The 24,715-nt window shown below is 41.6% G+C and overlaps 1 protein-coding gene across 3 annotated transcripts in view; it reads right to left on the reverse strand.

Moving 5' to 3' along the window:
• Positions 1–1,136: 1,136 nt before the first annotated feature.
• ano6 (anoctamin 6) overlaps positions 1,137–24,715 on the reverse strand; it is a 159,528-nt gene continuing 135,949 nt past the window's right edge. For all 3 annotated transcript variants that reach the window (XM_068050389.1, XM_068050391.1, XM_068050390.1), the window contains 4 exons: positions 22,678–22,883; positions 13,894–14,105; positions 11,208–11,313; positions 1,137–9,384 (listed from right to left, as the gene is read on the reverse strand). In XM_068050389.1, coding sequence (XP_067906490.1) covers positions 9,175–9,384; positions 11,208–11,313; positions 13,894–14,105; positions 22,678–22,883 — 734 coding nt within the window. In that variant the 3' untranslated portion in view covers positions 1,137–9,174. The remainder of the gene's footprint in view (positions 9,385–11,207; positions 11,314–13,893; positions 14,106–22,677; positions 22,884–24,715) is intronic.

Genomic DNA, 24,715 nt, shown 5'->3' on the forward strand with positions numbered 1-24,715 from the left:
GTCATTTTTATAAATGACCTGGATGAGGGTGTAGAAGGGTGGGTTAGTAAATTTGCGGATGACACGAAGGTCGGTGGAGTTGTGGATAGTGCCGAAGGATGTTGTAGGTTACAGAGGGACATAGATAGGCTGCAGAGCTGGGCTGAGAGATGGCAAATGGAGTTTAATGCGGAAAAGTGTGAGGTGATTCACTTCGGAAGGAGTAACAGGATTGCAGAATACTGGGCTAATGGGAAGATTCTTGGTAGTGTAGATGAGCAGAGAGATCTTGGTGTCCAGGTACATAAATCCCTGAAAGTTGCCACCCAGGTTAATGGAGCTGTTAAGAAGGCATATGGTGTGTTAGCTTTTATTAGTAGGGGGATCGAGTTTAGGAGCCACGAGGTCATGCTGCAGCTGTACAGAACTCTGGTGCGGCCGCACCTGGAGTATTGCGTGCAGTTCTGGTCACCGCATTATAGGAAGGATGTGGAAGCTTTAGAAAAGGTGCAGAGGAGATTTACTAGGATGTTGCCTGGTATGGAGGGAAGGTCTTACGAGGAAAGGCTGAGGGACTTGAGGTTGTTTTCGTTGGAGAGAAGGAGGAGAAGAGGTGACTTAATAGAGACATATAAGATAATCAGAGGGTTGGACAGGGTGGATAGTGAGAGCCTTTTTCCTTGGATGGTGATGGCAAACACGAAGGGACATAGCTTTAAGTTGAGGGGTGATAGATATAGGACAGATGTCAGAGGTAGTTTCTTTACACAGAGAGTAGTAGGGGCGTGGAACGCCCTGCCTGCAACAGTAGTAGACTCGGCAACTTTAAGGGCATTTAAGTGGTCATTGGATAGACATATGGATGAAAATGGAATAGTGTAGGTCAGATGGTTTCACAGGTCGGCGCAACATCAAGGGCTGAAGGGCCTGTACTGCGCTGTAATGTTCTATGTTCTAAACATGGGAGGTACTTCTAATTACAAAGTAAGGATCAACACAACCAGTTTTACTCAATGCCTCCCTCCCAATAAAACAAATTTTGATTAACACAATTAACCTATCAGCATATTCACAGTTACAATACAACTTAGGTAAAGTTGTATTTTAACATTTCAAGAAAAAGACAACATTAAAAATGTATATATTTTATTCCAAATTATTGATGATCTTTGGTAAAGACTGAAGTGTGCTCAATAATTGCACTTATTGTAGCAAAACAAAATAAAGTATCTATATTGTGGCTTCATTACAAGTTTGCTAAGAAAATGTACTTATTAAAACATGTTATATATTCCTAACATAAAGTATCATGCATCCATCAGATATCTGTTCAGCCACATACAGAGCTCTAAACTTTTCAACTAACATTTAAGGTTAAACAAACTACACCCATCTGACAATGTTGTAGGTATGAAGATCTGCTATTTTGCTTAAACAATAAATGCAACCTTTGTGTGTTGAATGGATACAAATATTTTAGCAAAAAAAAAAGTAAACTATAAATGTTAACTTTATCCTAATATGAGCTTAAAGCAAAGCAATTTGTGATGTAATTGTTTATCAATTAATAGATATCCTTCCCAATACACTATAAACGTATCAAGTTTCTCCTCCATTCACTGCTTTGTATATTGAGAAGGGCTTAGCTGTGCAGATATGCTAGTTCATTTTCTTCAATTAAGCGATTTCTTCCCATCTTAGAACCTATAGTCATAACTCTTTGAACAAAAAAAACTAATTTGATTTTATTTATTTATCAACAGTTCGCCACAGCCAAGGATGACATTTTCTTCCTCTTCTGTTACAATGTTCCAGACAATTTTTTTTTAGAAAAACACTGCAATCTGTTTTTCTAAAAACAAAAACTGGATTTATGTTCAAAAATACTATCGCAAATTTTAGTGACATGAAACAAGGTTATAAGTCACTTAGGGCTGTATATTCGCCTTACTTTATTGATTTTAACGAATCCAGATCAAAATGATGAATGTGCACAATTTTGCTAAAGTTGACTTTATGCAATATGAATCTATTATAGGAATGAAAGAAAAATGGCTCATCAGAAAATATTGGGTTGGATTTTGCAGTCAGCAGTGAACAAATGGTGCCAGCTGTTTGTTACACTTACACTTTCCTATAGACTTCTTAATTGGCTTTTGAACTGCAAGTTCCTGTCAGCCATCTATCCAAAAGTGCAGCACTCTCTAGGTGCCATGTGGGACTTGTGTGTACAGGGCAAACAACTGTTTTGTTTTGTTTTAGAGATACAGCACTGAAACAGGCCCTTCGGCCCACCGATTCTGTGCCGACCATCAACCACCCAGCCATACTAATCCTACACTAAATCCATTATCCTACCACATCCCCACCTGTCCCTATATTTCCCTACCACCTACCTATACTAGGGGCAATTTATAACGGCCAATTTACCTATCAACCTGCAAGTCTTTGGCATGTGGGAGGAAACCAGAGCACCCGGAGGAAACCCATGCAGACACAGGGAGAACTTGCAAACTGTGTATTCCCTTAACCAATCAGATGAAAGAATCATTAACAAGCAGCACAGAGTCTGAACCAGAAAACGTCAGTTAGAATAGTGAATTCAATCAGATAGAGAAATGAAAGAGAGGGAAAGAAGGATCAAATTAATAGAGAGAGACAAATGAAACAGAAATAGAACGTAAAACAAAAAAAATTCAAATGAATAAAATCTGAAGTAATGAGATGCCATACCTGTAGAAGTTAAATTTCAGTGCCAGAGAGATTGTTTGACAGTAATTAAGAGTTTTCACACCCTTAAAATGGTACTGACACTGGAATTCACAAACATTAACTTCTTCTGGCAAATTTAGTGTGTATATATCAGCTAGTCATTGTTATTCCATGTATTTCAATGGTGTATTTCTTGGTCAGATGCCATTATCTGGAGGAGCTGGGCATCTTGGTCAGAAACATCCTGATTTACACGTTTATCTACGAATGTGCATTCACTAGAAAATGTTATCCAATTTACATATTAATAACAGTGAGCAGCGTTAGCCTTATCATTATTTTTACCACAAAATCCGGCCCAATAATTATACCTTTTCACAATACTAGATTGGCACTTAATGATACAACTGACAAAAATGCTCCAATCCAGCTGTGAAGTATGTAATAATTGCACTTAATGCATCCACAAAAATGCAGAAAATGCTGATTTACCTATAAGTTGCAATTTTCACAAGGGAAGTTCCACATCTAAAAGTAATTACCAGTTAAAAGAAATATTCCTCAGGTACTGCATTTGATAGTAACATAAAATCCTATGGAGAAAGGTATGAACATTACAGTTACTTAAAACTTCAAAATTTATAGGAGTAAATGTCACAAATTTATTAATAAATGATTAGTGGCAATTAGGATTCTGAAAATGATACAAAATAGGCAATTTCAGGATTAGAAAACCATAAGATTATAATTTAAAGGGTAATAAAATAATTTTTCAAATTAAATCGGATTGAACCAAACATTGAGTTGTTCATGAATTTGCAAGAATCAAAAATTTACTTTTAGAAGATTATTAGTGAAAGCTTATCCACAGTTATAATGGAAAGCATACATCTGACAAACCAATGGTCGACAACAATTTTTCATTCTGCTGAACCTGCCGAATTGGTATTTTGCAAAATAATGCTCCCTTAATTTGTATGAAAGGACAAGCTCATATTAAAGATTCATTTCAATGGGAAGAACATCCTTTAAATTTTAAAATAGCATGCTGAATTGAAGTATGAAAATGTATATTCGAATGTTGTTGCTGTTTAACAGGAAATCCCAATGTCATTAATGGCAAATATATTTATGCTACCATATTTTTAATGATGCATGCTTTGTTTCTATAATAATTTGTCTTAATTAACTGTTAGTTACTTAATGCTCCACACATACAAAGTTATGATCAAAAAAGAAATGCGTCATTAGCAGTTCTATGGAAAATACTTATAGTTGGAGAGAATAATTATTTACAAATGTTACTTGAAAAATATAAAGTTATAAAGGTGCAAAAGGCATACTGTGCATATTAATTAGTGCGCCTTGACATTCAGAAAGAAGAATGTGCTAAAATTATTGAATTATGTTTTCCTTTCTGATGAATGTTTCAGATAGAATAATTCCTTGATTTTTTTGTGCAAAGCAGTGATTACACCTTATTATACATATTATTAACTGTGAGTGGCAATAGATGGACTGAACTGCATAAGCCCTTCAGTGAAAGACAGTGGCCGTCAAGTGACCTAGGTCAAGCAGACTCTAATACAATGGACTTATTATGCAACTAGTGCTAAGAAGCTCCCATTATCTGGAATAGCATCGAACTCTATGACAGGAGCTGCACACATTTGCTCAGAATTACTTTTCATCATTTTGGATGGAATCTATATCATGTTCTAACAGATATCAATTGTATATTACAGGATACTGACAGTTGCTATTTTGTACCCAAACACAGCTGCATGTCAAAGACAGTTGCTGTGCTCTACACGGTGGATTTGAGGTATTTATTGATCATATATATCGGTGTTAATTTTACATCACAGTTTTTAATCTTATACTGAAATACTTGAAACAAGTGTTACACGGTTGGTGAAATATATCAAACACTGTTGGTGGTATATTATTGCGAAGTTCTTTAAATTCTCTTGTGGGGGGAAAAAGTACTGGGGTGAATTTCTGTGGAGGGTCCCTCAGTCACTCAGTGTAATTTCAGCAGATGAGCTGCAAAACCCTGAAAAAAAAGGTATAGTTTATCTAGGGTTTCTGTGGATTTACTGCCAAAGTTATGATAGACAAGTTGGAAATCCATCCCCACTGTTTTATTCAGTTACTTGATTCATTTAAAAAACAATCAGAATTATTTAATCTAAATGAAATTTTATGGCTTAGTCCAGTTATTTAAAAAGCTCCCTTTCAGTAGCGTAGATGCGAATATGAGATGATAATACCTCACTTTTCTGCCCAATTTTGATAAAGTTTCTCATGATTGGCCTTCAAAAAGGTTTTAACAGTTCTTAATGGATAATTATTACCCTGCTTTTCACAAACATAATTTTACATTAGGGGTGTGACTTGCAACAGCAGCAGAAAAAAAACCCAAAATGTTACTACTTTCCTTTAGTTTTGCTTTTCCATTAAGCTTTCTTAAAATTCATTCATGGGATGTGGGAGTCGCTGGCTAGGCCAGCATTTATTGACATTCCCTAATTACCCTTGAGAAGGTGGTAGTGAGGTGCCTTCTTGAGCTGCTGCAGTCCATGTGGGGTAGGTACACCTACAGTGCTATTAGGGAGTTCCAGGATTTTGACCCAGTGACAGTGAAGGAATGGTGATATAGTTCCAAGTCATGATGATGTGTGGCTTGGAGGGAAACTTGCAGGTGGTGGTGTTCCCATGCATTTGCTGCCCTTGCCCTTCTAGGTGGTAGAGGTCGCATGTTCGGAAGGTGTTGCCTAAGGAGCCTTGGTGCTTTGCTGCAGTGCATCTTGTAGATGGTACACACTGCTGCCACTGTGCGTCGGTGGTGGAGGGAGTAAATGTTTGTGGATTGGCTGCTAATCAGGTGGGCTGCTTTGTCCTGGATGGTGTTGAGCTTCTTGAGTGTTGTTGGAGCTGCACCCATCCAGGCAAGTGGAGAGTATTCCATCACCCTCTTGACTTGTGCCTTGTAGATGATGGACAGGCTTTGGGGAGTCAGGAGGTGAGTTACTTGCTGCAGAATTCCTAGCCTCTGACCTGCTCTTGTAGCCACAGTATTTATATGGCTACTCCAGTTCAGTTTCTGGTCAATGGTAACCGCCAGACTGGTGATAGTGGGGGTATGCCTGCTGCTGCTCCTGGCATGCCCTCCCGCACTCTTCATTGAACCAGGGTTGGTCTCCCAGCTTGATGGTAATGGTAGAGTGGGGGATATGCTGTGTCATGAGGTTACAGATTGTTGTTGAGTACAATTTTGCTGCTGCTGATGGCCCACAGCGCCTTATAGATGCCCTGTGTTGCATTGCTAGATCTTTTTGAAATCGATCCCATTTAGCACAGTGGTAGTGCCACACAACACAATGGAGGGTATCTTCAATGTGAAGGCAGGACTTCGCCTCCACAAGCACTGTGCAGTGGTCACTCCTACCAATACTGTCATGGACAGATGCATCTGCGGCAGGCAGATTGGTGAGGACCAGGTCAAGTATGTTTTTCCCTCTTGTTGGTTCCCTCACCACCTGCCGCAGACCCAGTCTAGCAGCTATGTCCTTTAGGACTCGGCCAGCTTGGTCAGTAGTAGTGCTACTGAGCCACTCTTGGTGATGGACATTGACGTCCTCCACCCAGAGTACATTCTGTGCCCTTGCCACCCTCAGAGCTTCCTCCAAGTGGTGTTCAACATGGAAGAGTACTGATTCATCAGCTGAGGGAGGGATTCTTAAAAGAATCGAGAGCTTTATACATAAAGGACAACATGACCTTTAATTCAGTTCCACATGTTATTAAAATAGCTGCAAATTAATGAGATGCCAGGCAGATCACTGAAGTCTTGAACTGCATTGGAGTCTCAAGACAGGTGGACAAAACTGGTGAGCTTATTGATTCCCCCCAGAACCATCTAAGCATGAACTGATGCACAAATCACATGTAATGGAGTTGTTTTCACTTTGGAAAGCTGGCAGGACAAATTTTATAATTTTTATATCTATAAATATAATAAATAGTTCTTGGCGTAAGAATACATCAGATTAAAAGTATTTTCCCCTTAAGTATTGTTCTGCTTTGATATCATTTGAAAAACACGAGCATGGTAACCCCTTCACATCCAAATAGATTAGAAACACTAGCATATATTTTCTGACTAAAGAGTCTCGAAGTAGGGGTCAGGATAAGGGGTGGCCATTTAGGACTGAGATGAGAAGTAATTTCTTCACTTAGAGAGTTGAGAAACTTTGGAATTCTCTACCCCAGAGGGCTGTGGATGCTGAGTCGTTGTGTATATTCAAGACTGAAAATGACAGATTTTTGGACATTCAAGGAATCAACGGATATGGGGATAGGACAGCAAAGTGGAGCTGAGAAAGATCAACCATGAGCTGGGGAGACGGTGGTGTAGTGGTGATGTCACTGAACTAGTAATCCAGAGGCCAGGATAATGCCCTGGGGACACAGGTCCAAATCCTACCGCGGCAGATGATGGAATTTAAAGTCAATTAATCAATAAAAAGTCTGGAATTGAAAGCTAGTCTCAGTAATGTTGCCATGAAATTATCATCATTGTCGTAAAAACCCATCTGGTTCACGAATGTCCTTTAGGAAAGGAAATCTATGTGTCCTTACTTGGTCTGGCCTACATGTGACTCCAGACCCACAGCAATGTGGTTGACTCTTAACTGCCCTCTGAAATGGCCTAGCAAGCCACTCAGTTGCCAAGGGCAATTAGGGATGGGCAACAAATGCTGGACTTGCCAGCAACATCCACATCTCATGAAAGAATTTTTAAAAATCTTATTAAATGACGGAGTGGCTTGAGGGGCCATATGGCCTACACCTGCTCTTATTTCTTATGTTCATATGACTGAATAAACCTGACAGGAGGTTGCAGGAACAGGTCTTTAGTGCACTGACCCCACTTGCGATTCCAGGGGCAGCCTTGTTACCATTTTGAGCTCTCAGTGTTAATTGGGAGACTGCCCACTGCGTGGCAGGAAATCATATGTTGCTACCGATTTATAGGTTGCAGCAGCTTAAAGTGGCAACCATTCTGGTTTCTGGCATTTCCTACATTACAACAGCGACTACACTGCAAAAAGTACTCCATTGGCTATAAAGCGCTTTGGGCCATCCTGAGGTCATGAAAGGTACTATTTAAATGCAAGTCTTTCTTTTCAAGGCAGCAAATTTCTTTAGTGGTTCACACTGTCTTGAAGGTAAGCAGAGGAAGGGGTTTTCTTTCAACTGAAGTATTGAAAGACCCCCTGGCAAATTGACAACTAAAATGGCAGCAGGTAGCTATCAGCATAAGTGCTATGAACATCATCTTGTGCCCTGGATTCAATGCCAGAAGTTTAAAGACTGTACTAGCTTGAGCAAGGTAGGAGAACATACTCTTACTATTCATTCAATGTATTAAACACCTACAACTATCCTTCACCCCGTACACTGAATACTTTCAGTGCCATAAATGCCAATAGACTGCAGGGCAGAGTCATTTACGGCACAGAAGGAGGCCATTCGGCCCATCAGGTCAATGTTGGCTCTCAATGGAGCAATCCAGTCAGTCTCATTCCCCCACTCAATCCTCATAGCCCTGCAAGTCTATTTCCCTCAACTGGCCATCCAACTTCCTCTTGAAGTCTTTGATTGTCTCTGCTTCCACCACCCTTGTGGGCAGCAAGTTCCATGTCATTACCACCTGCTGCGTAAAAAATTTCTTCCTCACATTCCCCTGGCATCTCTTACCGAAAAGCTTAAATCTGTGTCCCCTAGTCTTTTGCACCATCAGTTAATGGGAATAGTTTTTCCTTGGCTAAGCCAGTCATAATCCTGTACACCACTATCAAATCTCCCCTCAATTTCCTTTGCTCCAGGGAGAACAACCCCAGCTTTTCCAACCTAACCTTGTAACTAAAATCCCCCATTCCTGGAACCATTCTGGTAAATCTCCTCTGTACCCTCTCAAGGACCCTAAGATCCTTGCTAAAAAGTGTGGTGACCAGAACTATATTAAGCATCACCAGTCTTCTTCTGTAACTGTTCCTTCACTTGCAAAATTAGCCCAAAGAAATCCTCCCATGTAAGGTAGCTGAATGATGCAGGGCAATATCATCACATCAACTATGGGCTGCATGCTGATACAGCATCAGTTTTGCCCAATTTTCAGCCAAAAATGATCAGAAAATCCAGGCTAGTACTCCTTTGTTCACAGCCTTTTTGTTACTATGTTTTTTTAAATTCTTAAAAGAATCCATATTTCATGATATTTGAAGTGTCACATCTGTGAAAGCTCTGTAACCTCTCAAGCAACCATCACTGTCAATGGGACAAATAACAAACCAATCATCTGCAGGTTTATATACACTGTAACTAAAAATATCTGTCTTGGAAATCAAACAATTAAACTCCCCACCCCTTTTAAAAAATGTAAAATAAAAAATTGCAAGTTTGTGCCACAGATGTTTATACATCCATGTCTTTGCCTTTGAGGCTCATTGGACCCTTGATTAGCTTTTTGGAGACATCGTCCATGTTGTTGCGCCATTTTGCAAGATGAGATTCATGCAGAAGCTTCTGTGTCAGATATGTCTCCCGTTTAATTTTCTCTTTAATGCTTGCTGGCACATCAGGAATCCAGTAAGACACAAGGAAGCTTACTGTAAATACAACGTGCTGAAAAAGAGTAAAAACAAATCTCCTATTAAAAATTCTGTGCCCATTACTCTGTAAGAATGAAATATTGAAAATTACCTGCTAATGCTGATTGGTATATGATAATCTTGTGATCATGTCATAACTATGGGCCCATCACATCCCAAACATCAAAACAACATAAAAAGCAAGGTTTTACTATTTAAATGCAAGTCTTTCTTTTCAAGGCAGCAAATTTCTTTAGTGGTTCACACTGTCTTGAAGGTAAGCAGAGGAAGGGGTTTTCTTTCAACTGAAGTATTGAAAGACCCCCTGGCAAATTGACAACTAAAACGGCAGCAGGTAGCTATCAGCATAAGTGCTATGAACATCATCTTGTGCCCTGGATTCAATGCCAGAAGTTTAAAGACTGTACTAGCTTGAGCAAGGTAGGAGAACATACTCTTACTATTCATTCAATGTATTAAACACCTACAACTATCCTTCACCCCATACACTGAATACTTTCAGTGCCATAAATGCCAATAGACTGCAGGGCAGAGTCATTTACGGCACAAAAGGAGGCCATTCGGCCCATCAGGTCAATGTTGGCTCTCAATGGAGCAATCCAGTCAGTCTCATTCCCCCACTCAATCCTCATAGCCCTGCAAGTCTATTTCCCTCAACTGGCCATCCAACTTCCTCTTGAAGTCTTTGATTGTCTCTGCTTCCACCACCCTTGTGGGCAGCGAGTTCCATGTCATTACCACCTGCTGCGTAAAAAAGTTCTTCCTCACATTCCCCTGGCATCTCTTACCGAAAAGCTTAAATCTGTGTCCCCTAGTCTTTTGCACCATCAGTTAATGGGAATAGTTTTTCCTTGGCTAAGCCAGTCATAATCCTGTACCACTATCAAATCTCCCCTCAATTTCCTTTGCTCCAGGGAGAACAACCCCAGCTTTTCCAACCTAACCTTGTAACTATTTCTTCCTTTTTTTTTTAACATTCTTTTTTACATTTTTTACAATCTTTTCGTTTCATCTTAGTTTGTTCAGTTTGCTTACCCACTGTTTTTTTTCAGCTTTGCACTTGCTGCTGTTCAATATTCAGTGTATTAACAGCTAATCTGTACTAATGCTTTGTCTTTCAACACACCATTAACATATTGTTTGCCTTTGTTCCGTGACCTTTTGGTCAGATATGTGGCCTGGTCCAATCTAGACCTCCTTTGTTATCTCTTGCCCCACCCCCACCTCACTTGCTTATAACCTGTGACTTTTCTAATATTTGTCAGTTCCGATGAAGGGTCACTGACCCGAAACGTTAACTCTGCTTCTCTTTCCACAGATGCTGCCAGACCTGCTGAGTGGTTCCAGCATTTCTTGTTCTTATTTCAGATTTCCAGCATCCGCAGTATTTTGTTTTTATAAAAAGCAAGGTAGTGTTTTAAAATGTAATTGTTTTTAACCTGTACTTCTATTATATCAGATGATGTTTCATTTTTCAATGCACATTTGATCAATGTTACAATGACATGGCCCACTACTCACCACACTGTTGCCAATAAATTATTTCACACATGAATGTGAAAAATTATAATTCAAATGTGAAACAATATTTATTGGTTAACAAAGAAATAATGTATTCCAGAACTAAAAGACATACACATGATGCTACCATGAGCACCTTGCCCTTAGAGTACAAAGAATATTTTTTTTCATGACAGGCAGATCCAAGTAATCCTTCCTAAATGTGAAAAGCTCCTATCTGTGACACTGGTTATTCCACTTACTGGCACAGAGGCAACGTCATTCATCAAACCACAAATATTACACTTGCAAAAATAATCAAAACATACTTCTCACCTCCATAACAATAATAAAGGCTAGCTTGGCAGCCATTACATGCCAAAAGTAAAGGCTATGCTGATACTGCAGAGGATGACCAGGAGGATAGCGGAGGTCACGGTACCTAACACAAAATGAAAACCCATGCATCACTCCAAGTGCACCTCATAAAAAAAAACTATGCAGATAACATCTTTACATATTAGACACACATACTATCAAGAGAGTGTGAGTGATAAAATGGTGATTATAACCACTGAAGTAAATATCCCAATCAAATTGTTTTGAGAAAGAAAATTAAAATCAAGTTTGTTCTTAGTTTAAATCTATGCTTAAGTAAGTTCTTTTTGTTTGGATCTGCTGAAACTTATATTGTAAGTTTATAGTTTGCCAAGCTATATGCTGAAAATTATGAACACAGTAATATCTTAATGCCTTACTATAAAGCAGTTTTGAACTCGATGTTCAAATTAGACATTCTGTGACCTTATTTACTTGATGTTAACAGTGATATGAGACAGTGTTTAGTCTATGGAGCAAGTTTTATGAATTAGCACTCCTGAAGCAAAGCTGTGCACAAGAAGGAATGCACATTGTGAACTCTGACATGGAGGTCAGCACAATCCTCACAATCTTTTGCCCATAATGAATATTAATCTATGTTGGCCAAACTGTTTTGAGTCCCAGATATGTGCTCCCGTTGCATGAACATCTTCTCCAGGTTGTTAATTTGTAAAATTTAGTCCTATAACCTGAGCATCAGTTGTTTGGATGAAAGAAAGGTAATTCAGCCCATCACAATTGCGGTGCAAAATTAACGTGATCTGAAGGTTGAGGAAAATAATCTAATTCACAGCGCAATTTTATTAGTGATCTGAATGCTCATCCATTTTAATTAATTGTAGTGTAAGGGTTAAATTTTTACTTGACTGAAGAAGCTACTGGCATTGACTATTCAAGAATGATAACTTCATGCTGTTACTTGTGCTGGTATGAGTTGCTGTCATTGGCAGGGGAGGAGCAAGGAGAGAAAATTGGAGGTGATAATGCAAGATAAACAGCACCATTCATGACAGTGCTACTTTGTTACAAAGACTGTGATTTCCCATGTTTGTCAATCACAAAGCTATTTATTTAAAAAAAATTACAATAGGTTAGTTTTGGAGGAGGCCAGCTGGGAGCCTGACACATGTGGAAACCTATTCTTATAATCAGGAAATACCTGGAGCTGCTCCCACTGAAATTTCACCAAAAGTGCAATGGAAAAATGCGTGTAAGTATACAACGATGGTGTGGTGGACTGTGTCAAAAGCTGCAGGATGTGGAAGGATAATGCACCCTCCTGATATTCATAAAAAGCAGTTGGAGTGTTGTAACCTCCCCAGTTACATTAATGTCCCACACCAATATGGTTGACTCTTAACCTCTGACATGGCCTAGTGAGCATTCAAGGTGGTCCATGACTAAAGGCCTGCTACTTGATCTGAACCAGAGAGGACCTGACGACATGTGTCGGGTTTGGGTCGGGTCGTGTCGCTCTTCCTGGTCCGGCTTTCGGGCTTGGGTCGGGTCGGGTCGGGTCAGGTCCGGGTTGGACACACAAAGTAAGTATTGCATTTTGCTCTGCTGTTGAGTGTCAAGAGAAAAAAATCTCCCTCAGCTGGGAGTCTGGGACGTCAAGGAGGGAAACTCTGAGTCTGCGCAATGAGCGAGTGAGCATCTCTATGACGTCATCACGCTCATGCTGCAGCTTCCTGCAGATTCAGAGTCACAAGGTAGGTAAAGGGAACATTCCAGTGGTCGGCTTGGGCTCGGGTCGGGTTGGGCATGGAAAAAAATGGAGGGACTCGGGCTGGGTTGGGCTCGTGTCCGATGTGGTTTTGTTGGGTTTTTTCCCCTGACCTGAGCAGTCCTTTATCCATGACTACCTTCTCACAGCAACTAGGGATGGGCAATAAATGCCTTTCCATGTTGCCGAATTCCCAAGAATGATTTTTTATGATAAAAAGCACAATAGTCACAGATGATGTAATTTTTATGACTTTGGTTAGGGACAATTTGCTGCCATGACAGGGACATAAATCTGGAAAAATACTAGAGTAGATCACTGTTAATCTTTCTGATTTTTGTTGAACTATGACTTCCTGACCCATGAGAGTTTTGGCCTATAGGGCTATTGAGACTTCAGCAGCCAGAATTCCAGTAACAGTTAACAGGGTGGTCATGCCCCAGCTTCCATTACTGAAATAAAACCAAAAAGGTGCTGGAAATACTCAGCAGGTCTGGCAGCATCTGTGGAGAGAGATGCTTCTCTCTCGACAGATGCTGCCAGACCTGTTGAGTATTTCCAGCACTTTTTTGGTTTTATTTCAGATTTCCAGCATCTGCAGTATTTTACTTTTATTCCATTACTGAACTACTGGTTGATTATTAACTGCCTTGGAGTGATACAGCCACGGAGGATTAACTTGATTCTAATGGGGTAAATTTAATTCCCAAGAACAGATGAGGTTGGTTTGGGTGGGAGGTAAAAATGTAAAAAATTTGAAATAGGAATTCAACTCACCCATTTTCAGGAATTTGCAGTGCAAAAATAACATGATCGGCAGCTGAATAAAATAATGTAATTCACGGCGCTCAACCCAAGATGCAGCGCTCCCGCAATTTCTGGGTCATTGTTAGTTATAGTAACAGAACCACTAACCTGCAGGTGGTATCAGTTACAGGGTCAAACCAGGAAGGATTTTGAATGGGCTTGCTGAGATTACTGAAGTCAGTGATTCTGAAAACAGAGAGAGTGGTATTGATGTAACCTTGCATGTTTGGGCTGCTATGCTCTCCAAAGGGTTGCACTGATAGTGCCCAGTAGTAAACAAGCCTGGGAATCATATCAGATGTAAATGCAATGATCAATGCCTATAAACAAAAAAGAAAAAGACATGTCATTTTAAAAGATCAACTAGAAAATAAAACAGCATACAAAACATAAACAGTTTAGTTATCTTTCTCTTTCTATAAAATTGTAATTTCCTTGTATTAAATATATAATAGTGAATACCTCAGAGCCAGTCACAAGTCTGAAGTATAGGCCTGGATTTTGGGCAGAAGGCAGGGCTCCTGGCACTGGGCCGGAAAGGCAGGGGAAACCCTGCCTTGGCCTTTTCGCGTGGCCCCCACCGGTGTGATCCTCCGTCCGGCGCCAAGACCTCTGTCCTTTTAAAGACGGGGATCCCGCCTCTAAGAGCTACTGACCAATCACTGGGCCGGCAGCTCAGCAGTATCGGAGGTACCACTGGGAGCAGTGGCCAGTGCTGGTACTACAAAGGCCTCGGAACCAGGCCCAGCGCTGGAACCCTGGACCTCAGGTAAATGAGGTGGGGCCGCCATGGCCAGTCAGCAGGCTGGCAAGGGGGTGGGTGGGGTGGGGGTTGGTTGTAAAGTCCCGGGGAAAGGGGTTCCTGGGAGGTGCATTGTTTCCCAGCCGAGGCCCCCTGTGGGCCACAGATTGCCTTTGGAGAGTCACCCCTTCGCCCCCCCACAAGCCCAAAGAGAGGGCACCTCATTTTACAAGGCATCCTCCCTGTCTGGCAGAGGTCCCCCACCACCGCTGGTAAAATCCCAGCGGTGGGGGGAAAGAGGGCCTTAAGTGCCGTTAATAGGCCACCTATGGGCCTCAATTGGACTTTGTGCGGGTAGGTCATCGGCCTATCCTGCCCCAGGGAAAATCACTTGGTGACGGCCACCCCACCACCACCATCGTTATTCACCGTTGCCCCCACTGCCTCCCCCGCTTCGGGTGGCCCACGAAATCCAGCCCATAATCTCTAGTTTCAAATGCACATTGAAAGCAAAACTAAAGTCTATCATCTGTTTTTGTGTAGTATACTCAACGGTGTTTGACTTCCCCACAATTTTCTTCCCTTTACTATTGTGCACTCTTATGTTGAGGTTCCAAAAACAGCAGCAGCTCACCAGAATCTTGTCAAGTGACTATTATTCACAGTCAAATGGGATTTTTTTTTTATATTAAAAGGCAATAAATGCAAGTTCAGGATGATGATGGTGACGAAAGTCCCAACCACAATAGATCTGAGCAGACATAGTTGAAACTTATGGCAAAGAAGGGCTTCTCCCTTCCATATTTGCATAGGAAAAAATCAACAACTATTCCCATTCCTGATGTGGAAACTCGTTCCTTCAGATTTAATTATTGTTGGAGATTTAAAAAATTAAAAAAAACTTTTTTCTTTTTGTTTTCTTATTTATCACTCTCTCTTAATCCAATCTTTCTTTCCCTATTTCACTTTCTGCACCTGATTTGACATTGAATTTAATATCCAAATTTATACTAATATAAAAGCAAAATACTGCCGATGCTGGAAATCTGATATAAAAACAAAAAGTGCTGGAAAAACTCATCAGGTCTGGCAGCATCTGTGGAGAGAGAGCAGAGTTAATGTTTCAGGTCAGTGACCCATCTGCAGAACTGGCAAATATAAGAAATGTAAAAGATTTTAAGCAAATAAAGTGGGGGTGGGACAAGGGATAAAAAAAAAGAGGTGTTGATAGGACAAGGTCACAGAATAGCTGACCAGAAGGTCATGGAGCAAAGGCAAACAATATGTTAATGGTGTAAAAGCAAAATACTGCAGATGCTGGAAATCTGAAATAAAAACAAGAAATGCTGGAAATACTCAGCAGGTCTGGCAGCATCTGTGGAGAGAGAAGCAGAGTTAACGTTTCAGGTCAGTGACCCTTCTTCAGAACTCAGAAGAAGGGTCACTGACCTGAAACGTTAACTCTGCTTCTCTCTCCACAGATGCTGCCATACCCGCTGAGTATTTCCAGCATTTCTTGTGTTTAATATGTTAATGGTGTGCTGAAAGACAAAGCGTTAGTACAGATAGGGTGTTAATGGACTGAAAACTGAACAGCCACAAACACAAACATGAAAAAAGCAGTGGGTAGGCACAGTAGAAACAAACTAAAATAAAATAAACACACAAAAAAAGAAAAAATAACTAAAGATAAAAGTAAAGTGGGGCCCGTCATGCTCTGAAATTATTGAACTCAATGTTCAGTCCAGCAGGCTGTAGTGTGCCTAATCGGTAAATGAAATGCTGTTCCTCGAGCTTGCGTTGATGTTCACTGCAACAATCCCAGGACATAGATGTGAGCATGAGAGCGGGGGAGGGGGGTGGTGGTGTTGAAATGGCCAGCAACCGGAAGCTCGGAGTCCTGCTTGCGGACTGAGCGGAGGTGTTCCGCAAAGCGGTCACCCAGTCTCCATTTGGTGTCCCCAATGTAGAGGAGACCACATCGTGAGCAGCAAATACAGTATACTACATTGAAAGAAGTACAAGTAAATTGCTGCTTCACCTGAAAGGAGTGTTTGGGGCCCTGGATAGTGAGGAGAGAGGAGGTAAATGGGCAGGTATTACACCTCCTGCGATTGCAGGGGAAAGTGCCGTGGGAAGGGGACGAGGTGATGGAGGTAATGGAGGAGTGGACCAAGGTGTCGCAGAGGGAACGATCCCTTCAAAATGCTGACAGGGGAAGATACCTTTGGTAGTGGCATCACGCTGGAGGCGGTGGAAATGGCAGAGGATGATCCTTTGGATATGGAGGCTGATGGGGTGGAAAGTGAGGACAATGGGAACCCTGTCGCCGTTCTGGGAGGGAGGGGAAGGGGTAAGGGTAGAGGTGCAAGAAATGGGCCGGACACGGTTGAGGGCCCCGTCAACCACAGTGCGGAGGAATTCTTGGTTGAGGAAAAAGGAAAACATATCAGAAGTGCTGTTCTGGAAGGTAGCATCATCAGAGCACATGCGTCGGAGACGGAGAAACTGGGAGAATGGAATGGAGTCCTTACAGGAGACAGGGTGTGAAGAAGTGTAGTCAAGGTAGCTGTGGGAGTCGGTGGGCTTATAATGAATATTAGTAGACAGCCTATCTCCAGAAATGGAGATAGAGAAGTCGAGGAAAGGAAGCGAAGTGTCAGAGATGGACCATGTAAAGGTGAGAGAAGGGTGGAAATTAAAAGCAAATTGATAACTTTTTCCAGTTTGGGGTGGGAGCAGGAAATGGCACCAATAAATCATCAATGTACTGGAAAAACAGTTAGGGGAGGGGGCCTGAGTAGGACTGAAACAAGGAATGTGCGACATATCCCACAAAAAGACAGGCATAACTAGGGCCCATGTGGGTACCCATAGCAACACCCTTTACTTGAAGGAAGTGAGTGGAGTTGAAGGAGAAGTTGTTCAATGTCAGAATAAGTTCAGCCAGGCTGGGGAGGGTGGCGGTGGATGGGGACCAGTTGGGCCTCTGCTCAAGAAGTGGAGAGCCCTCAAACCGTCCTGGTGGGGGATGGAGGTGTCGAGAGATTGAACGTCCATAGTGAAGAGGAGGTGGTTGGGGCCAGGAAACTGGAAATTGCGGGGGGTGGGGGGCATCTTGGATCCCGGGGTTGGGTTGGGAGGCGGGGGCAGCCCTCAATTGGGCACCCTGTGCCCGATTGCCAGCACCACCCCCCCCTCGGGGTGCGGAAAGGCCGGCAGCTATAGCTTGGTGGCCTTTCACGTCCCCGGCACACCCACTTGCCACAGGTAAAATACCCATGGAGGCAGGCGAGGGCCCTTAAGTGGCCATTAAGTGGCCACTTAAGGGTCTTAATTGGCCTCGGGCGGGCGGGCCATTCTCACCCCCCCCACCCCCGCCGGACCTCCGTACACTTGGCCGGAGGCGGAATCAGGGCGGTTAAGCCTCCCGCAGCCTGCCGCTCAATTTTATGCCGCCCCCATGCCACCATCCGACCCGCTGGGGCGGCGTAAAATTCCAGGCCAATGGGTCTGCCTGGACAGTCCTGTTTGTGAATTTTGGGAAGGAGGTAGAAACGGGCTGTCCGGGGTTGCGGGACTATGAGGTTGGAAGCTGTAGAGGGAAGATCTCCAAAGGAGATGAGGTCAGTGACAGTTCTTTAGACAGTCGCTTGATGTTCGGTGGTGGGGTCATGGTCCAGGGGAAGTAGGAAGAAGTCTGAGAGTTGGCGATGAGCCTCTACAAGGTAGAAGTCGGTATGCCATACAACAGCAGCACCACCCTTGTCTGTAGGTTTGATGACAATGTCGGGGTTAGAGCTGAGAGTACGGAGTGTGGCAAGTTCAGAGGGGAACAGGTTAGAGTGAGTGAGGGGGGCAGAGAAATTGAGGTGACCAATGTCTCGCCGACAGTTTTCAATGAAAAGATCAAGAGTGGGTAAGAGGCCAGAGGGAGGGGTCCGGGTAGAGGGAGAATGCTGGAGGCGGGTGAATGGGTCTGCTGATTGGGGGGAGGACTCCTGGTCAAAGAAGTGAGCCCGGAGGCAGAGGCGACGGAAGAAGAGCTCAACGTCATGCCGAGCGCAAAATTCATAGAAGTCTTCCTGATTCCTGGTTCAGACTCTGCACTGTTCATTAACGATTCTTCTGTCTGTTTCGTTAAATCTACAGTATGATGTGAGTACAGTAGTGTAGCGGTTATGTTACTGGACTAGTAATCCAGAGGCTTGGGTTAATGATCTGGAGTCTTCAGTTCAAACCCCACCATGGCAGCTGGGGAACTTAAATTCAGTTAATTACATAAATCTGAAATTAAAAAAAATAATCAGCAATGGTGACCATGAAGCTATTGGATTATTGTAAACTGCTGTAGAAGCTATTGGATTGTTGTAAACTGCTGTAGAAGCTTTTGGATTGTTGCAAAAAGCCAACTGGTTCACTAACGTCCTTCAGGGAAGAAAACCTGCTGTCCTTATTTGGTCTGGCCTACATGTGATTCCAGATGAAAATCAATGTGATTGACTCTTAACTGCCCTCTGAAAAGGCCCAGCAAGCCACTAAGCCAGCTCAGCAGCACCTTCTCAAGGGCAATTAGGGATGTGCAATAAATGCTAGCCTTGCCAGCGATGCCACATCCTTGCCGTGTTCGCACAGATCCCCGATGCTCTGTAAAGTCTGTGGGCAAAATGCAAAGGTAATAAATGGCCCTCACTGATCATTTGACACTGACTATACAATCTGACCTAATGAACTTACAGTCTTGTCAGATTGCAAATGTTTTCTTCTCTGCAGGCATGCTGTGTTAAGTTATGTTTATTATTTGATATTACTACAGTGAAAATGTAAATTAGAGGCAATTAAGGGACTTGCATCAGGTGTTGTTTCATAAGACTTGGTGCATTGAAGGCTGTGTCTAGTTTGTAATTTGGGAGTGCGAACTGTTTCAAGGTGCAATTGTATGTTTACAAGTGCAAGTTATTTGGCAATGCATTGTTAATACTGTGAAACATGTAAAAACAGTGCTGAGGCACCCGGACGAAAACGATGCAGACACAGGGATAAACTGCAAACTCCACACAGGCAGTACCCAGAATTGAACCCAGGTCACTGGAGCTGTGAGGCTGCGGTGCTAACCACTGTGCCACCCTATATTTGCACATATAGTGGGGCAGAGTTTCTGCTTGGTAGCTCTGACTTTCTCAGTGCAATTCACAGAGAATCGGTGTAATCTGTGCAAAAGATCATGAAATTTTAAGCGCAAATTATGTTCAGTGCAAATTGAGTTTCTACGATCTTTTGCGCTATTTAAAAACATTGCGCTAGAAGTCGGCCCCGAACAACAAAACTGGACATACCCAGAGGAAGAATTAATCACCATCAGGAATTTTTACTAACTTTATTCATTTGCTGGTGCAATAATACTCATAGGAATGTTATAAAAGCTTTGCAATTTTAAAAAAAACATACGAAGAAACGGTATCCCAAAGCAACTAGCAAATAAAGAACAAAGAACAAAGATAATTACAGCACAGGAACAGGCCCTTCGGCCCTCCAAGCCTGCGCCGATCCAGATTCTCTCTCTAAACATGTCGCCTATTTTCTAAGGTTCTGTATCTCTTTTCTTCCTGCCCATTCATGTATCTGTCTAGATACATCTTAAAAGACTCCATCGTGCCCGCGTCTACCACCTCCGCTGGCAACGCGTTCCAGGTGCCCACCACCCTCTGCGTAAAGAACTTTCCACGCATATCCCCCCTAAACATTTCCCCTTTCACTTTGAACTCGTGTCCTCTAGTAATTGAAACCCCCACTCTGGGAAAAAGCCTCTTGCTGTCCACCCTGTCTATACCGCTTATGATTTTGTACACCTCAATCAGGTCCCCCCTCAACCTCCGTCTTTCTAATGAAAATAATCCTAATCTGCTCAACCTCTCTTCATAGCTAGCGCCCTCCATACCAGGCAACATCCTGGTGAACCTCCTCTGCACCCTCTCCAAAGCATCCACATCCTTTTGATAATGTGGCGACCAGAACTGTACGCAGTATTCCAAATGTGGTCGAACCAAAGTCCTATACAACTGTAACATGACCTGCCAACTCTTGTACTCAATGCCCCGTCCGATGAAGGAAAGCATGCCGTATGCCTTCTTGACCACTCTATTTACCTGCGTTGCCACCTTCAGGGAACAGTGGACCTGAACACCCAAATCTCTCTGGACATCAATTTTCCCCAGGACTTTTCCATTTACTGTATAGTTCACTCTTGAATTGGATCTTCCAAAATGCATCACCTCGCATTTGCCCTGATTGAACTCCATCTGCCATTTCTCTGCCTTTTATTCATATATAAGGAGAAAGAGGGTAACTAGAGAAAGGATTGGGCCACTAAAGGACAAAGGAGGAATGTTATGCTTGGACTCAGAGAAAATGGGTGAGATTCTAAACGAGTACTTTGCATCGGTATTCACCGAGGAGAGGGACATGACGGATGTTGAGGTTAGGAACAGATGTGTGATTACTCTAGGTCAAGTCGGCATAAGGAGGGAGGAAGTGTTGGGTATTCTAAAGGGCATTAAGGTGGACAAGTCCCCAGGTCCGGATGGGATCTATGCCAGGTTACTGAGGGAAGCGAGAGAGGAAATAGCTGCCGCCTTAACAGATATCTTTGCAGCATCCTTAAACACGGGTGAGGTCCCGGAGGACTGGAGAATTGCTAATGTTGTCCCCTTGTTTAAGAAGGGTAGCAGGGATAATCCAGGTAATTATCGACCGGTGAGCCTGACGTCAGTGGTAGGGAAGCTGCTGGAGAAGATACTGAGGGATAGGATCTATTCCCATTTGGAAGAAAATGGGCTCATCAGTGATAGGCAACATGGTTTTGTGCAGGGAAGGTCATGTCTTACCAACTTAATAGAATTCTTTGAGGAAGTGACAAAGTTGATTGATGAGGGAAGTGCTGTCGATGTCATATACATGGACTTCAGTAAGGCGTTTGAAATGGTTCTGTTTTTTTAAAAAAGCCAATTGCAGTAATTTAAAACTGGGTTACTTACATATGGTTTGATACAGTTTAAAAATGCTTCTTTTTTGCGATAAACCCATTTTCAACTGTATTAATCAAATTGCAACAAGTTACCACTCTTTAATTACAATTAAAGCAAATTTTTTTATAATTACATTTTGAAACGATGTCCATTTGCGCTGGTCCTTGGAAAATTTTGCAGTCAGCAATATGCAAATAACTGAACAAACACACAAAAAAAACACTTCTCAAAACGGGTATAATTTTTGCCACAATAGAGCCCAGATTACCTATTGTGCCCAAAGCAGAAACTCTACTCTTATTATTAGCTTTTGTAGTCTAATGTTTATATTATTTTTACAAGAAAATTATGGCCATCTGCACTAAGTGTGTAAAATACTGTCAAGCAAATGCAAAGATAAATCTTAGTCAATCAACATATATTCCAACAGCTTTCAGGTGTCTATTAACTTTGCTGGATCAATGACTTTTGAGAGATGCATAAAAAGCTCAGGTGATTGGGCTGGTTTTGGTGTTTTCCATGTGTAAAATAAGTTAGGTTTCCAGTGGTGTGCTAACGGTCATTGCTACAGAACAGGAATGGATGCAGGGCCAAGTTCCACTTCACCTAGTTCCCAATCTGGGCTGTTTTGAGTGGCAAGGCATTGAGTAGAGACTGACATCATCCAAAGGTAGAAATTCAGGCAGGAGAGTCTCAATTGGGCAGTCTCTACAGGAAGCCTGGGAACAAGCTATATGGCTGCTTTGTAGCTTTAGGTGTCAGTGCAGGAAGACAAAGGAAAAAGAAACAAAAATACTTCCCATAAAAATAAAGTTCAAAACATGTCAACTGAAATGACTCCTCCTTCAGGTTTATATCCCTTCTATTGTACTTTATATCTAGCAGACTGACAGAAAATGGACAAACTGGACACTGTGATGAAGAACTCCTTGCATACCACTTGGTGCACAATACACTTTTCCACTTGATGGTCTTCAAAGAAATTCTATTTAAAACTCAAGTAACTGTGCATAGTTATATTTCTTGTGTATGGTAATACTATTAGGCATGTATGTACCAGATAATGGACTATAATAAATTCCAAACTGTTGTTAATTTCTTACATGATTCAAAGTCTCCACTCACATTTGTCACAGCAGCAAAAATAGCCACTCCATGTAAGATTGGCAGCCAGGCTCCAATGTCTTGTGCTTTGGCTGCCAGAATCCGCCGAAACTGAGTGGTCATTTTCCAAGCATCTACTCGTATTTCAATGACGTTATTAATCAGTGCCAGTAGAGGTGCCAGAGGGAATGATGCTACAAAGATGGTGGCAAAACCAAACTGTATAACTGTAAAATGAACAGAAAATGTGAAATTAATTATTTGTGCATCATCAGGTTTGCTGCTCCATTAAGTGTACAACTGCTGCCAAGGATCACAAGAAAATATTCTGGCGGTCCAGTTCCCAGCTAACAAGTTCATGTCACAGGAATCACTTACACTTCTTGGTAAGTTCAGAAAGATACAGGGTGAAACATGTGAAGGGAGGTACCACTATGCAGTGCATTGTTAACCTTGAAACTATTTAGGGAAATAGTGAAGGAGTATTGCTGTAATGAGCAGTATACTGTGGAAAATTTTGCATTGCTAGCAGACTGCATGTCCACTCAAATCTGTTTATTAACGCTATACAACATGTTTGTCTTTATACAGAAGCTTCCATATGAGGATTGCTCAGTTTGACATCACAAGTGATACAACTGAACAGGCTGCCTCATAGGTCACTAATATCATTTTGGAATTGAATACCTGTTTCTAACAAGAATTTCTGCCTTGCAAAACTGCAACTAGTGTCCATGCAAGTGAAATTGGCAAGTCCACTATGATCATCAAGTTGACATGTGGACACTAAGCATCTCGTATCATATCAATCTCTGATAAGGTCACGTGAGTAATGCCAATAGCTCTACATGTTAGAAAAAAAAGCCTAACATGACCCTCCTCTATTTTGGGGAGATAAAATATTTAAGAAAACATGATATCTGATTTTATATTAATGCCACCAAAACCTATACCTGTTGTTTTTATGGGAATCAAGCAGTAAAAGCGGAATCCATTACATTTTTCAAAAATAGCCACACATAACCAACAGGGTGATTATGAAGCTTTGCAATTTTCAGAAATAATTCTATAATATGCAGAGACTGCAACGAATGCACTCCCTCATGCAGTTAAAACTAAGTGGAGGGCTGCTGGTGAGACAAATCTTGCTATTGAAAACAAAACAAAAACTATAAAGCACAGAAACAGTTCACTTATAAGTTAACAGTGGCATTCTGCATTTTCTGATAATGTCCTCGTTTGGAAATTTAATAAATTTAGGCAAATTTCTTATTTAAAATAAGAAAAAAATAAACAGTGTAATTTTTATTTCTTCATTATGAAATCCAAACCATATAAGTTAACAGCAATAATTTCACCAGGGTATTTTAGAGTCCTTTTTTATGGATATGCAAAAAAAGAACATATTTTTCCTCCGTCCATCACTCTGCCTTAATGAATGAGCAGCGGTGCCACAACTGTTGTGAAAAAATGTTATAAATGATTATATTTAGATCAATGTTATCATCTGCTAGTGGAAATAGGGCACTACAATAATCAATAAAACAAGTGAAAGGTGGCTAAAGTGGGAAAGGGAAGTGAGTTTCTAACTCTCATACTCGTTCCTGGATATACATAATTCCTTTTGTTATAGTATGATAAATTATAGGAGAGATTGTCCACTTGAATGTTCCTGGCACATGCCATGGACACATATGCATGAATTGTTCACACCCAGGCCAGGTTTTTCTACCCATTAAAATGAATGGATGAAACGTCATGGACTTGGGGTGCACAATTTGTCAACATACACTTCTGCTTTGCATCAGGAGTGAAGAAGCAGAAAGTCTCCTCGCATCATTGAGACCTATGGAACAGACTGTAAGCACTGAATAACTAAACTGGACATTTGAATCATTGAATGAAACACAAGGACATTAACTTTTCTAAATAATACTGTCAATATATAATGACGGTTCAATCCAAATTTTCCCTTTGGCTTTGAATACTTTTGCCTATGACAGGACAAAAAGGAAAGTATTTTTACCCAAAGTGCTTTCCCTTGGAGGGATAGAATTCA

The sequence above is a fragment of the Heterodontus francisci genome, chromosome 18, assembly GCF_036365525.1.
Source record: "Heterodontus francisci isolate sHetFra1 chromosome 18, sHetFra1.hap1, whole genome shotgun sequence".
In the NCBI taxonomy this organism is placed as follows: Eukaryota; Metazoa; Chordata; class Chondrichthyes; order Heterodontiformes; family Heterodontidae; genus Heterodontus; species Heterodontus francisci.